Here is an 11,443-nt window from a genome sequence, read left to right on the forward strand (position 1 = left end):
TTTTCAAACCATGAATTATTGGAAGTGTATTCAACAATTATGTTTACCGGTGATGTAATTAAGAAAATTTTAAAAATAAAGTGAAATGAAATATGATAAGAATTGAGGACTTAATGTAGAAATGAAATGTAAGTGCATGATTTGTGAAATTAAGCTGCAAATATTTAATAACTCTGATTAATAACCTCACGTGACTTTTCCTCTTTTTTTTTTTCTTTTTTTTTTAAAAAAAATAATAAGTGACAAAAAGCTGATGTGGCATCTGAGTCACTTAAGTGACTTGCCACATCAGCGTTGACTTGGTCAAAATTGACCTTTTGCAAAAGGGGGTAAACATAAGGGGCTAAAACTGCTATTTTGAAACATAAGGGGCCAAAATTGCAAGTTTCTGAAACATAGGGGGCCAAAAGTGCAATTTAGCCTAAAAAAAATTAAAAAAATATTCTCTAACTCACTTCGTTGGCATTCAATTAGAGAGCATGCTTATGGGACATTCAATTTAATCTCATCTAACCCATCATTAAAAAAAACAAACTTGTCTAACTCACTTAGCTTCCCACTTATATTTTGGATGGTTGGATATATACAACTAAATTAATCGGATATATGTAAGTTATGTAATATGTTATATTAACAACTATAAGCTTATACAAAGCTATATGTTCTACGTAAGTACATTTTATTTTAGTTTAAATAAAAAATTATGTTCATTAGGGAAACGAGCCCGGCCCCATTGTTAAATACATGTTCTATGTTCTACGAAAAGTGATCCCCAAGATGAAAAGTGTTTGCAGTTGATAGTGAGAATTAAGCATTAGAATTTTATTGATATCCATTAAAAATAATAAAGAATTAACAACTATGTTTTGTTCATGGAACAACTATAGAGTCCTATAGCGGAGATAGAAGAGGGATAGAAATAGAGAGAGTCTCAGTGGTGTAAAATGGAAAACGAGGAGTTTTCCCACCCGACTCTTAAAAATACACATTGACTAATTAAAATTTGAATATCGACTGCAAGGGTTGATCCATACATAGATTTTTCATTTGACGTTCACACGTGAAGATTGTTTTGTGGTACAATGATCAAAGTATGTTAATATTTAATTGAAAAATAGTAAGAAATTTACAATTATTTTTTATTGATGGAGTTCCGAGAGATTCCCAGGAGATAGAGACATGTGTGTGTGTGTGTGTGTGAGAGAGAGAGAGAGAGAGAGAGAGAGAGAAGAGAGAGAGAGAGAGAGAGAGAGAGAGAGAGAGAGAGAGAGTGAGAGAGAGAGAGTGAGAGAGAGAGTATCTCTTAGTTTTGTTGAACATAGAATAAGGAATGAGAGAGTACTTCCCACCCCAGTATACCTCTGTAAGTAATATCCTTAAACATATATTGTATTTTCATACTCAAGTAAATTAAATAAAATCAATCTTATAAACAATTGAAAGAAAAATATATACATCGAAATAATATAAAATGAAATAGACAATCTTCAAAAGAAAAAGAAAAAAAGAAAATAAATATTATTAAAAAATAAAAATTATTCTGTGGGAGAGATATAAAAAATAGAGAGTGGGAGAGATAGATAATCTCTAACCGGTGCAGAATGAAAAATGCAAAACACTTTCTATTCCGGTGTTAAAAATGATCATTGACTAATTAAATTTTCATTTGAGAATCGAGTTTATAATTTTTTTTTGAAGAAACTAAAATGAGATATATTAACAAACAGTCTCCTCAGCACAAGGTGAGCCAATAAAGACTATTAAAGTTTACAAACAGTGACATAAAGAAAGAAAAAAACCAATCATACAAGGCCCAAACATAACATAGGACTAGACCACCATCTATGGTAGTTTGAGACTAAAGTAATACTCGTCGTCTTCAACCACATATAAGAAAATAGCTCGATCTTGTCCAACATCTAAAGAAGAGTACTAGTCGGCCTATGAACAATCGATGATTTCTTTCCGTCCATACAACCCAAACGCTAGCAAGCCAAATGAGCTGAAAAAATAATCGAGTTTATAATTGTTTTATATTTATAGAGTCACTATAGAGTCTCGCGGATGAATATAAGAAAAATAATCTATCTTCTAATCGTGCAGAACGGGAAGCGAAATAATAATTTTCATCTTGCTCTATCCTTTAACATCGTTAAATTTATATCATGCAAAACTTATTTTAATTTTATTGTAAAATTATATATCAAAATACTCAAATAATATATCAAAATAAATTCCTGACCAAAAAAAAAAAAAAAAAAATATCAAAATAAACACATAAATAATATTAAAAAAGAAAATTATTACGGACTAACATACTAGTATAGCCCTATTTTAAAAAAATAGTCAAACTCTTTTGTTTCTGCGTGTGCCTTTTTTTGGTTCTTGAGTGGCACCGACAATGTATTGGTGTATAATATTATAAGACCAGCAATCCAACATAGGCTATATAATATTATACACCAATACATTGTCGGTGCCACTCAAGAACCAAAATAGCTATGTTACATAGCTATTTTGGTTTGGTATTGTACTTTTTTAAAATTTTTATTTTAAATCTAAATATTTAGTTTCGACTTATAATAAAATGGTGTTAAGTGGAAGCATCCGACCCGGCCGGGAATCGGAGGGTTTTAAAACATTAAGTGGAAGGAAGGTGTTTGTCAATTTGATAACAAAATAAGTTTGATAACAAAATAAGCGAGGTTAGTGTTATGTTAAAAATTAGAGAGAGTGTTTCTGTTATTTAAGAGATCTTGCTGTAATTTTTTCATAATAACAATAATAGACAAAATATTTATTGGATTATGATGAGATCCTTTGTTAGAAATTTGTTTGTTTGTTTGATGAGAATTAATAAAGAGGAATATATTATTCTTTGTGAGATTATGTGAGAAAATATAAAGATATGAATTATTTTTATTTTGGAAATTTAGTTGATAAATATAAGATAGTAAATATTTTTTTTTAAAACTCAAGCAACTAAAATCAAGTACAACGGGTATATATATACCAAATCTAAAGCAACTAAAATCAAACAATCTCACTCTCCATCTAGGTTTATACGGTTAGCTCCCTTTGCCTTTTGGTCTTCCATCTACTACTTCATGTTTCTCAATTCAAGTTCTTTCAGTTTCAGTTTAACCTTCAAATTCATTCCACTATATGATTTTTTCTATATATCGCTAAGTTTTTTTATTTGTTTTTTGATCACGTGTTGTTTCTGTTGTTGCCTTGCGTGTGTGTTGTTTAGTGGTGGTGTTGGATTTTTATTTCTTGCATGTTGTATTTCTTGGGTTGTATCGTACCAGGGGTTTGTTTTTGCTTTTTGCTTTTGGCTAGCCTAGAATTGGGTTAACTATTTGTATCTTTCTACAAACATGTTTTATGTTTCTTTGAGTTTGCTAATAAATTTTTTGCTGTTAACGGTTTGATAATAAAATTCTGTTTGGTAATAGCCTAGGCCTAAAAAAATAAGCCTACACAAACCATAGGCCAGACTTAATCCTTCAATTTTTTGCCATGCTTAGGCTTGGCAAAGCCTAACTCGGCCTAGCTTATTCCCAATCATATATTACATGCTTAGATTAAATTTCATTTACTAGATGAAGGGCGACATTGATCAAACTCTGGACAACTTAGTTATAGAGACTCTAATACATGTCAAACAACTATTTACTGCTTTTATATTTTATTCTAAATGGTGTAATTTTCTCCTTTCTGATTTATTGCTTATTTTATTAGGATTTTGACCATTGAAGTGAAGTATTGCTCATAGTTAGGGCAAAAATGGACCTCCGAAAATCAATCGCGTGCCAAACAGACGTTGCCCTCAGCATCACAAAGCATTTATTCTCAAAACAAGAATATCATGACAACAACCTCATATTTTCACCCTTCTCTCTCCACGCTGTTCTTAGCGTCATGGCTGCAGGTTCAGAAGGCTCCACACTCGATGAGCTTATTTCCTTCCTCCGATTTGACTCCATCGACCATCTCAACACTTTCTTCTCTCAGCTCCTCTCCGATCTGCTCTCCAACATTGATGCCACCCGCCTGTCTTTTGTCAATGGAATGTGGGCTGATAAATCAGTTTCCCTTTCTCATTCTTTTAAACAACTTGTCACCACACATTACAAGGTGTCTTGTGCTTCAGTTAATTTTCGGACCAAGGTACTATCGCTTTTTCAACATCATCTTAATTTATTTTTTTTATTGACTAACAAATACTTCTATTAAAATGTTTATGAAAAAAAGATTAATTATAATTGATTTTGATGCGGTTTTAAAGGGTGATAAAGTGCGCCATGAAGTCAATTCATGGGTTGAAGAAGAGACGAATGGCCTTATCACAAAACTTATTCCTCCCAAGGCTGTAGGCAAGTTAACCAGACTTATCTTTGCAAACGCACTGCACTTCAAAGGTGAGTGGAAACACAAGTTTGATCCAGCAGGCTATAATAAGTTTCACCTCCTCAATGGCAAGATAGTCTATGTTATCTTCATGAGAAGCAAGAAGAAGAAGCGGTTTATTAGCACTTTTGATGGTTTCAAAGTCCTACGCCTTTCTTATAAACAAGGTATAGATAAGAAGCGTCGGTTCTCCATGTACATTTTTCTTCCAGACGCAGAAGATGGACTGTCAGCTTTAATTGAAAAGTTGGCTTCAGAATCTGGTTACTTGAAAGACAAGCTTCCTCGGCGAAAAGTACGAGTATCTAATTTCAAGATTCCAAAATTCAAGATTTCTTTTACACTTGAAGCTTCTAATGTGCTACAGGAGGTGGGAGTGATTTCGCCTTTCTCCCAGGAAGCAAGATTTACAAATATGGTGGAGTCTCCCTCAGGTGAAGAACATGTTGAAAGCATGTTTCACAAAGCTTCCATCGAGGTAAATGAAGAAGGCACTGAAGCTACAACGGCCAATTCAACGGTCCTCATAAAGAAAGGAAAGCGTTTTACTCACCGTTCTTCTGGTATAGACTTTGTAGCTGACCACCCTTTCCTCTTCATGATCAGAGAAGATTTTACCGGAACAATCTTGTTTATTGGGAAGGTGCTAGATCCTCGTGATGGAGTAGCCACGCCGGTGAGGCGTAGCAATTTCAAAGATGATGTTAGTGACGATGATGAGTACTTGAACAAGCTTCCATCACTGAGGAATATGTCAAAGCAAGATATGAATTCAGAGAAATTCATTATGCAATTCAGAAAGCGGTTGAGATATTATGATTTTGGCTCAAGTTTGGATGGGGGGGAATGGTCAGGGTATGGTGATAGATCAGCGAGTTAAAACCTGTGATATGACAGAACAAATATCGTATGCATTATTTATTACTGATGCCCTTAAATTTTTTATGGTTTTGATAAATTGATGATTATTACAATCTGGCTCATTTGTCTTTGACTTATTTTTTCAACTATTTTGAAATTGAGTTTAAGATTGTGCTATGCTAACTTTCATCTGCTGTAAAGATCAATACTTCAAATGCCCAACAACCTTAGCTTGTTGGCTTTTTGAGTATCTTACGCCCAACAAGTTATGAAGGGGTGATTAAGGGCCACAAAAATATCGAATTTACAAGATTAACAAAAACGAATAAACTGAGATTTAAAACCTGTGCGAAAAGAGATGTCTCAGTTTATAAAAATTTGTAGAGTAGATCTACTCAATGAGATATTTGAATTCAACGGTTGGATTGAGAAAATATAATGCCGATATCGAGTTATTAAGCAGAGTAAGTCAATAGAGACTTACTCCTGGAGTCAACGAATCCCTTCACATTGTTTAAAGTAAGTTATTTTACACATGCGTCCAATGATATATCAACAAATTATGTATGATGTTTAAAAACACATGATGTGTCACATTCCTTAAATGATGTGGCAACACATCATTAAATATGTGTGTAAAATAATTTTACACCAATATTACATACAAATTAAACTCATATTATTATTTGTTAATCAATCATGTATAATATTTACTACTTTCTCAATTTAGAAAGGGCAAACTATAAAATAAATCTTAATGATGTGCCTCGAGAACACTTAAAAAAATAAGGATATCACACTATATGCAGGAGCTCGAGTTCAAACTCAGGGACACTCCACTTATTCATGTTTAAGGTGAATTTTTTAGCTTTTAGACTACGTGACAATTTTTTTTTTTAGTTTAATCGGATGTTCTGAATTTGAATTTAGTCATAAAATTACAATGCCATTAAATTTTTCAAAAATTTTCATTTTCTATTATAGTTTATCACTCTCAATTTGATTAATCTACAGAGCATAGAAATTAAGTAATGAATATTTGATGGAAATGTTTACTAACTATTTGAGTTTTTTCCTTCCTACTTGAATGATGTGAGAGTAAAAGTCAAATCAATGAAAGTGTGGATCCACACACTCTCTCAAATAAGACATATATAAAATCTTCTTTTTCTAGAGTAAAAGACCAATTTGCCAAGCTTTCATTTTCAGTGAAATTTCATCACAGGATTATAAGAAAAAAGAAAGGAAAAAAAGAGGTTGCTTCCTTTGCTGGGTCTGTTTCAAATCTGCAATTTCCAAACATACCATATTGTAAGATACCCAAAATCTATTTTAATCTTTTTCTTTATGGATCTAAAATGTATTTCATTTTACTACTAAATCAATGTAAAGGGTCATTCTGTTTAATTTAAAGTTAATTCATTTTCTCTTATTTTTTGTTGTTTTTGTTTTTGCTTATGTTTATGTTGTTGTTCAAAATAAATAATCATTGCTTTTTGTTTTTAATTATGTATGTGTTTTTTAATTTGTTAAATTTGGTTCCTTTTGGTGAATTTGATTCTGTTTCATCCTAGCCATGTTGATTTGGTGTTCAATATTTGCTCAATCTGAAGTTTTGATGTGTGGTTCTGCATTGATTTTACTAATTATCCAAATTGAATCAAGCTTTGTTTTTCCTATTTGAACCCTAATTTTGGTCTTTCCTGAGAAAAAAAATGTTTCTTTGTGTTGGTTTCCATACAATTTCTTGAACCTAATTAGGGTTTACTAATTTGTACTATTTCAGAATTACTGTTTCTGCTGTTGTTGAATTTATCTTGAAGGTATGTTTCTTTGTTGGTTACTTCTAAACTAAACTACAAGTTATTTTCAATCATAACTTGATACATAAACAAAACTACATATTAGTTTTGTAAGAAATTTATTACTTTATATTTCGAAACATTGAGTGTTGGGTATGACTCATAGTTTACTCATAAGTGAGCAACTCACTCGAGCTGGCGAGTGTTTAAACACAACAAGTTGTAATCTGTAAACTCTAAGCTTGAATACTAGAAAGATATTGCAGACACTCTGCAGTCGGAGACGTAGGCACAATTGGCCAAACTCTGACATATCTCGTGTGTTCTTTGTTTGTGTTTTTCGTATCTGTTTACTTTTGAACTAGGGTTGTTATTCTAACTAAGTGACTCTAATGTGGAACAGATAACCTGAATAAATCTGCAAGGAATACCTATCGCAAACACTAGCTTAAATGCATTTTTTATCCTCATATTTTAATATTTTTAAACTTTTGGTCTCCCATTTTTTAAATAAACTTTTTGGTCCATCTACAATAATATTTTTTCCATGTCAGCAATTAAAGTGTCACATCATTAAAATTGGCGGGAGACTAAAAAATAAGTTGACTTTCTTAATAGAGGACCAAAAAGGTGGTTTTAGAAATTTGGGGACTAAAAGTTCAAAAATATCAAAATAGGGATAAAAAAGTGCATTTAAGCCAAAACTAAAAATTTCAATTTATTATAATCGTCAAACTTAAACGACTCCTAAATACATTAATTTGATCTATTTTAAACTATTATATTTTCTCGGTTGCTTTTGGTTATATGTATATAAGATTATTATGGTTTGTGTTATACTTAATATTTATTAAAATTTATATATATTTGAAATAATAAAGAAAATATGGCTTACTCTTATAACCCACAATTTATCAAATGAACTATTAGTATCTATATAAAGTATTAAATAAATTTTAATTGTTGAATGTTAAATAGAAATGTAAAGTATATATGTTAGAATGAATAGAATCAACGCATCTAAGCATATAAAGCATTTCATCACAAATATATAAAATTGATTAAAATAAATAATTTGAAAATAACAAAATATTGTATGTATATCCGCAGACAAAAATCACAATAAGCACTTGGCAAATAGTTTAACAAATACACACGAATAAAATGTTATATTAAGTACCTGTAAATTAATGAATAAAGAGGAGGATGTGATGGTACTTGTACTTGCATATATTTGTACTTCTTAGTAAATTAAAAAATTACTCAAATATCATATTACTTATATGATTATTCAATTATCCAAAAAGTAAAATAATAGTCTTAAAAATTAACATATAAGACAATGTAAATAATATTCATTGATGCTTTATTTCATTTCAAAAGAATAATCTTAGAGTACAAAACCATAATACAAGATTTGTGAAATTAAAAAAAAAACTAAAATATAATCAAATCATTAAGTGGCATCACAATAATTAAATGACAACTTATAAAACATGCATTTGTGTAGCATCTTGGGTCTGACACTCATATAATCCATGACAACTGGTTAAAATGAGCCACCCTAACAATAACAATAACTCATACTTGAATAGGACTTTAATCACAATAACAATAACCATGTGTTTTTTCACACTTCACAAAATAAGGATATAGACACAACTTCGGTGGACATTCACGCTTATGCTTACATGGAATAGCCGCTGGAATGAACTAAGAGAAAAAAAGGTTAATAAAATGGGATAAAATATTTTGCAAAAAGTAAAGAAGAGAATTTAAAAATGATATAAAAGTGACTTACGCGGACTTTTCGTTGCAACAATAAATAGGGGCAAAAAGATAATCATAACATAAACAAACTTGAAAATTTTAGTCATATTTTCTACCATTTTCATGTATTAATAGGTAGAATATGGTTTTACCACTTAATGATTTATAAATATGATGTTCTCCTTACATCAATTAAATAGTTTTAAGCATTTATATAGAGTTGTACAAAAATGTTCAAATTTTTTTTAATAATTATTTAATGTCTCTTAAGTACATCAATATGTTAATTTGTCCCTTTAGCACGTAAGAAGGTCACATAAAAAACTCACAAATTATAAGAATTTTTTTTACCAAATTTTCATTATTTTATAACCTTTCATGATAAGAAAGAAAAATCACATAACAAGAATAATATTCTATATGACACCCTAAATGATGAGATCATGAGTGCTCTAATCATGTCGAAGGAAAGTTATAAAAAAAATACACTAAAGTATTGTCACGGTTAGAGTCAAGTTTCATACCTGTTTCAAGACGATCCTAGTAGTCTCTTATCAAGGAAATCACATAAAAAAGTCACTTATTATAAAAATTCATTCTTCTTGTTTTTTTTTAGGCTTAAATATCACATTGGTCCTGTATGTTCCCGTTTTTTTTGTTTTAGTCCCTGTATATTTTTTTTTTTTAAAACAGTCTCTGCATGTCCAATTCCTTTTGGTTTTCGTCCCTCCCCTCTCAAAAATGCTGATGTGGCTAACGGCATGACATATGGCATGCTGACATGGCAAATGAAGGACCAAAACAAAATAAAAAATTAATGAAGGACCAAAACCAAAAAAACAAAATCCCGAAAATAAGTTTTTTTTTTTAAAAAAAGAAAACAATTTTTTACTTTTAAAAAAACCAATTTTTTTTTCAAATAGAAAACAAAATTTAATATATATATATATATATATATATATATATATATATATATATATATATATATATATATATATATATATATATATATATATATATATATATGAGTGCTAAAATTTAAAAACCATAAACCTATAGTGTAAAAACTTGTTCACAGTGTGCTAAAATTGGTTTAAGACATCCTAAAAAATCTGGCTATAATGACAGTCACTACTAGAAAACTCGCTTTTAGAGACCGATTTAGCGACTGAAAAAAGTTGGTCTCTATAGAGACCGATTCAGAGACCGAAATTTCGAAATTCAAAGCTAAAAATAAATCGGTCGCTAAATCGGTCGCTACGTAATTATAGAGACCGAATTAGATACCGATAATTAGCGACTATTATTTCGGTCACTATTAGAGACCGAATTAGAGACCAAAATTTTGAGCTCAAAGTCAAAAATTTAATCGGTCGCCAATTCGGTCGCTAAGAGACTATAGAGACCGATTTGGAGACTGATTATTAGGTGCGACAGCAGATCCGACGCAAATGTGTTATTTTCTTTACAAATCACAAAAAATAAAATTAATCAAATATATAAGAACATAAGAATATTCTTTTCCTTTTATTAATATTCCTTTCATTTCATATCTATCAATTAATCTTGCTGATCATGCAAAGACCAATCACATAAGATTCAAAGTGGTAGACATGGATGATGAAGTTGATTCGGAATTTGCACAAAACCCATTTATCCCACTTGCAATACGCTATCTATCCACAATTATGTACCTGAACTGGTTGTATAGTTTTTTCCTTCAAAGTACTTCTTGTGCATCAAATCAAATGCTTGGATGTATATGTTCAACTTTATTTTTCTATTGATTATGTAATTTTGTTAGATTTGTTGGTTCCAACAATAAGGATTGGTGCATCACGTTTTTTCCCAGAACCATGAATAATAATTCTCTAGGTGCATTGATGACCACATATTTCAATAAGAATGATGCAATGTTTATCAAAGTAGAAGTTTATTTTCTCCATTATTATTAATTTTAATCTGTCAGTACTATTTACTATTGCAATACCTATTTGGCAGTAGTTTTTTTTTTTCAAAGCTCAAAATATTAGTGGCTGACTATATCGAACAAACAAATGTTGCTATTTCCATCTAAAAAGGTTGAATCAAAGATAACTCGAACCTATCGATAATTCATTTATATTTCCTGCATCGCGTAAAAAAGAATGAAGCCAAAGTAAAAGTAGACAAAAAATAAGCCAAAACATGGAAGCTTCTTTACACGATAAATTACACCTAATTCAAAAAACTGAAAAATATGTAAAGCAATGTTGAGGCTTTTCATAATGCGTTTTGTGGCATCTTCTTGTTTCCTAATACTTCCGTGACCTTCTTCATTGTCATCTTGTTCTTGTATCTTTTCAAATGAGTCTTCAACTATTTGTTCCATCAGCAGTTCCAATGAGTCTTCTACTCTTTCTTCCTTTTGAATATTAATGGATACCTTTGATGAAACTTCTTCTTCATTGTCATCTTGTTCGCGTATCTTGTCAAACGAGTCTTCAACTATTTCTCCCTCTTCACCTCCCATTAGCAGTTCCAACGAGTCTTCAACTCTTTCTTCCTTTTGAACGTTCATGGAGTCTTATATTTTTTTTCTTTCTCTCAGATATGTT

At 30.7% G+C, this 11,443-nt stretch overlaps 1 protein-coding gene and 1 long non-coding RNA gene across 2 annotated transcripts; one reads left to right on the forward strand and one right to left on the reverse strand.

Annotated features, from left to right (window-relative positions):
* The first annotated feature begins 3,711 nt into the window (after window positions 1-3,711).
* On the forward strand, window positions 3,712-5,536 carry LOC123891369 (serpin-ZX-like). Its single transcript, XM_045941228.1, has 2 exons — window positions 3,712-4,173; window positions 4,292-5,536. Exons 1-2 carry the CDS (start codon window positions 3,790-3,792, stop codon window positions 5,291-5,293), a joined length of 1,386 nt encoding a protein of 461 aa, XP_045797184.1. The 5' UTR covers window positions 3,712-3,789; the 3' UTR covers window positions 5,294-5,536.
* Window positions 5,537-8,421: 2,885 nt separating this feature from the next.
* Window positions 8,422-9,044, reverse strand: LOC123891370. The gene is made up of 2 exons (XR_006803087.1): window positions 8,878-9,044; window positions 8,422-8,779 (listed from the first exon to the last, which is right to left on the reverse strand). It is a non-coding gene; the product is annotated as an uncharacterized LOC123891370 (long non-coding RNA).
* Between the last annotated feature and the right edge of the window lie 2,399 nt (window positions 9,045-11,443).

This window comes from Trifolium pratense, linkage group LG6 (assembly GCF_020283565.1).
Source record: "Trifolium pratense cultivar HEN17-A07 linkage group LG6, ARS_RC_1.1, whole genome shotgun sequence".
NCBI lineage: Eukaryota > Viridiplantae > Streptophyta > Magnoliopsida > Fabales > Fabaceae > Trifolium > Trifolium pratense.